Source organism: Alligator sinensis, unplaced genomic scaffold (assembly GCF_000455745.1).
Source record: "Alligator sinensis unplaced genomic scaffold, ASM45574v1 scaffold1987_1, whole genome shotgun sequence".
In the NCBI taxonomy this organism is placed as follows: Eukaryota; Metazoa; Chordata; order Crocodylia; family Alligatoridae; genus Alligator; species Alligator sinensis.
In genome coordinates, this window is record NW_005843393.1 from 107,113 (window position 1) to 110,493 (window position 3,381).

The 3,381-nt window shown below is 42.6% G+C and overlaps 1 protein-coding gene across 1 annotated transcript in view; it reads left to right on the top strand.

The window, feature by feature from the left end:
• Positions 1-3,381, top strand: part of TMC2 (transmembrane channel like 2) — a 75,433-nt gene that overhangs the window by 25,671 nt on the left and 46,381 nt on the right. Inside the window, exon 9 of the mRNA XM_025195084.1 lies at positions 1,777-1,919. Within this exon, the coding sequence (XP_025050869.1) occupies positions 1,777-1,919 (143 nt within the window). The remainder of the gene's footprint in view (positions 1-1,776; positions 1,920-3,381) is intronic.

A 3,381-nucleotide genomic window follows, 5' to 3' on the forward strand; every position in this document is an offset into this window, starting at 1 on the left:
TGAGGTGCCGGAGGTGGGGGCCGCGGTGCCCGAGGAGACCCTCGGGGTGCGGCGCGTGCCCATCCGTGTCATGCGTCTGGTAGGCTGGCTACGGCTGGGGCTGTCTACCCTGGGGGGTGCGCAGGCAGGGTCCTGGGCCCTCCCATGTGAACTCCGCGCTAACTCACGCGCCGGCAGAGAAGCGTGCCTGTTTGCGCAGCCTGTTCGCGCGGCTCCGGTCGCGTGGTTCCCTGGGGGGCTGGGCGAAGTAGGGGCCTGGGCGGGGCTTGACCCGGCCCAGCTCCACTCCGCCGCCTCCTCCCACACACACACTAAGGGGTTAGCCCCCTCTCTCCACGGGCCCCACTTACCCCGGCTGTGCTGGGGGTTGGCGGGGGGCTCCGCGGCTGCTGGAGGGTTTTGGGGGGCTTCTGGGGGGCTTCGGGGGCGCAGCAAGCTTTCACCCGCGCGTCTCTCGCCGCTTCCGAGCCTAACTATATAATCTGCTACAATTTCCAAGTTTCTGTGTTTCTGCCATACAGCTGCTGTGCTGCTGGCAGTAGGTTGAATAGCTGCTCAGTAATTCCAGAGAAAAGTAAACGGTCACTTTGCACCTCCAACATAAGGTTTAAACACACAGTGTTTACACCACTGGAAATCATGCAAAAATAATAATGCATGCTACATTATGTGTTTAAATTAGTAGAAGCATTACATAAATAAGGAAGTGTTTAAATAGCAACTTAATAAACACAATTCACCTGGGCATTTACATAGGGCTGGAAATTGGTCTGGCATATAGCCTCACACACAGCCTTCAAGTGATGCCTTTGGCTTCTCCAAAGCGCTGATCAGAACAGAGGAGGCTTCCAAGAATGTCATAACCCAGTTGCTTCACTAAACTGTAAATAGGCAGCAAGAGGGCAAAATGCAAATCAGAAGAGAAACACAACATGCTGTAATACACATCAACACAGATGAGATTACAGAAAAATGGAGAGGGATCTATCAGCGTTCTGCGAAATAAAATGAATGTCTGTGCAGTTCATGAATGTTCACTTGTATGCGTGTACACATGTGCATGTATATGCAACAAAACACAGCTCCACCTCAGAAATGGGAGCTGATTTTCCATCAGAGATCTGTTTTCTATGAGAAAGGTTAAAGATAATTGACTTCTGTCTTTTCCATTACAAGCAGTGGACCATAAAAGAAATGAATCTCTAATGGTTTTAAAGTGTTTCATTTTCCAATTAGAAGAAATCATTTTGTACTGGTTTGATAAGACCTGGGGAATGCAAAGGTTGACTGTCAGATTTACCATAGTGTTTGAGAGATTTGGGAGTTTAGTCCTGGGGTAAGGACCAAGGAGTTTGTAACTAATATGGTAATTTTTATTAATTGTAGCAAAAGAGATGTTTAAGACAAGGAGCAGATTGTGATGCCAAGGTGAAAAGTTAGATATCAGTGAAGGGGCAAATTCAGTTTAGACTGCGCATTTCACTTTCTCATCAGCTTCCCTTCATCTTGAGAGATTCTTCCAGTAAGTGGAAGAGCTAAGAGCATATTATCAAAGGCATTTCAGAATGACAGAAAAGTATAATAAACTGTTCACTAAATACAGAGGGCATGCAACTAAAAAACACAACCCAGTTGTCTCTCCTTTTTCAATCAAAACGTGTACAAAATATATATATGTATTTTGAAATAAACACAATGTTATGACCTTTCTTCTACAGAAAAATGCACATAACTTTGACTGGAGATCTAACTTTGGTGTTTTGTATGTTTCACCAGGGGTATATCAAGTACTCTGCTCTTTTTTACGGCTACTACAACAACCAACGGACAATTGGATGGTTAAAATACAGGCTTCCAATGGCATATTTCATGGTTGGAATTAGTGTATTTGGCTATAGCTTGGTGGTTGTTATAAGAACGTAAGTGAAGTTCTTCAGGTTTTTTTCTTTTCTTTTTCTCTGAAATTCATACCCCCCCTCCCCCGCAAAGATATATGTGTGTGTGTGTGTGTGTGTGTGTGTGAATAGTATGTGGGGAAGAGCCCTGAAAAGTGAAGTCCTTGATTTTATGCAGACAGCTGCAGTGCTGCTGCTGCTGTCTGTGTGTGTATACATGCAGTTATTACATTAATTTGAATGTGTGTGTGTGTATACACACACACATGCACACATTGCAATAATAGTAATTAACAATCACACATCTGGAAACTTCTATTATTTTAATAACCTTGAGAGATACTTATTTAAATTTTATTGATGCTTGCCCCTAGCTTACCCCCAAAAAACTCAGATTCATAGTACTTGGGCCTGGAAAGAATATTTTGGGATTAGGGTCATTTAATCCATCTAACTGTGCTAGTTCATGATGATCCTTGGAACTAAGCCCATAGCTATTTTACCTACTGCATTCCCTCCCCCAAACACCTCATGCCTTGACTTTAGTGCCTGCTAAGTCAAATGATACAAGATCCTGTCCTATCCCCCTTTTTTCCCCAAAATTGGACATTTCTATGGAGGAATTACAGCAAGTGGCTGTGACACTACATAACAAGTGAAGTGGGAGTATTTAAGAGAACCTTGATTACACTGAGTTTCTAAAAGGTCTATTTCTACAATCCTGGCACTTGAAATGCTTCCATAAAAAGCAACAAGAGTTCCTGGTGTGAACAAGAGTACAGATCAGATCCAAACACTTAAGTATTGCAGAAACAGCCTCAAACCAGTGTGAACTACATAGAATAATAATGTTTTGCACTAATCTTATGACTTTGTAGTCAAGGATCTCAAAGCATTTCAGAGGAATCTAATTTAGGCTCCCAAGCCATGTATGAAACAGATGATATTGCTTGCACTTTTCCCTTTACAGAAACCAAGGAACAGGAAGCTTAAGTAACTCGCATAAGGTCACAGTGAAAGTGTACACAAAGCAAGAGATAGACCTTCTATCTTTTGGCAACTCTCTATATGCCATAAATGTGAGACCATCCTTCCTCACAATAGGAACGGGTATACAAAATTGATTTTTATTTTTATTGAAACAGGCCCGTTGCTCTTCATTGCACCTAAAATATTGAGGCTTTTGTTGAAGTGGGACATAAGGCTTTGCTATACATTTGCAATGAAAATGCAAAATCAGTAGTCTTATCTCTGCTTGAGGAATTTATGCTGGAAAATTGAATGGCAGTTTTAAAAATATTTTTGGGATCAAACATGAAAGAGGAGACAATTGAAGACATATCTGTTCCTCAACTGATTCTTTGGTTTCCTACAACTTCTTTGATCCAGCATTGTTTAGCCATTGAATTCTTACTGGAATATTGTGTAGCTAGTTGTCACAGAGCACTGAGGTGCCTTGTGCCTGAAGAGGGGTAAACTGCCAGGG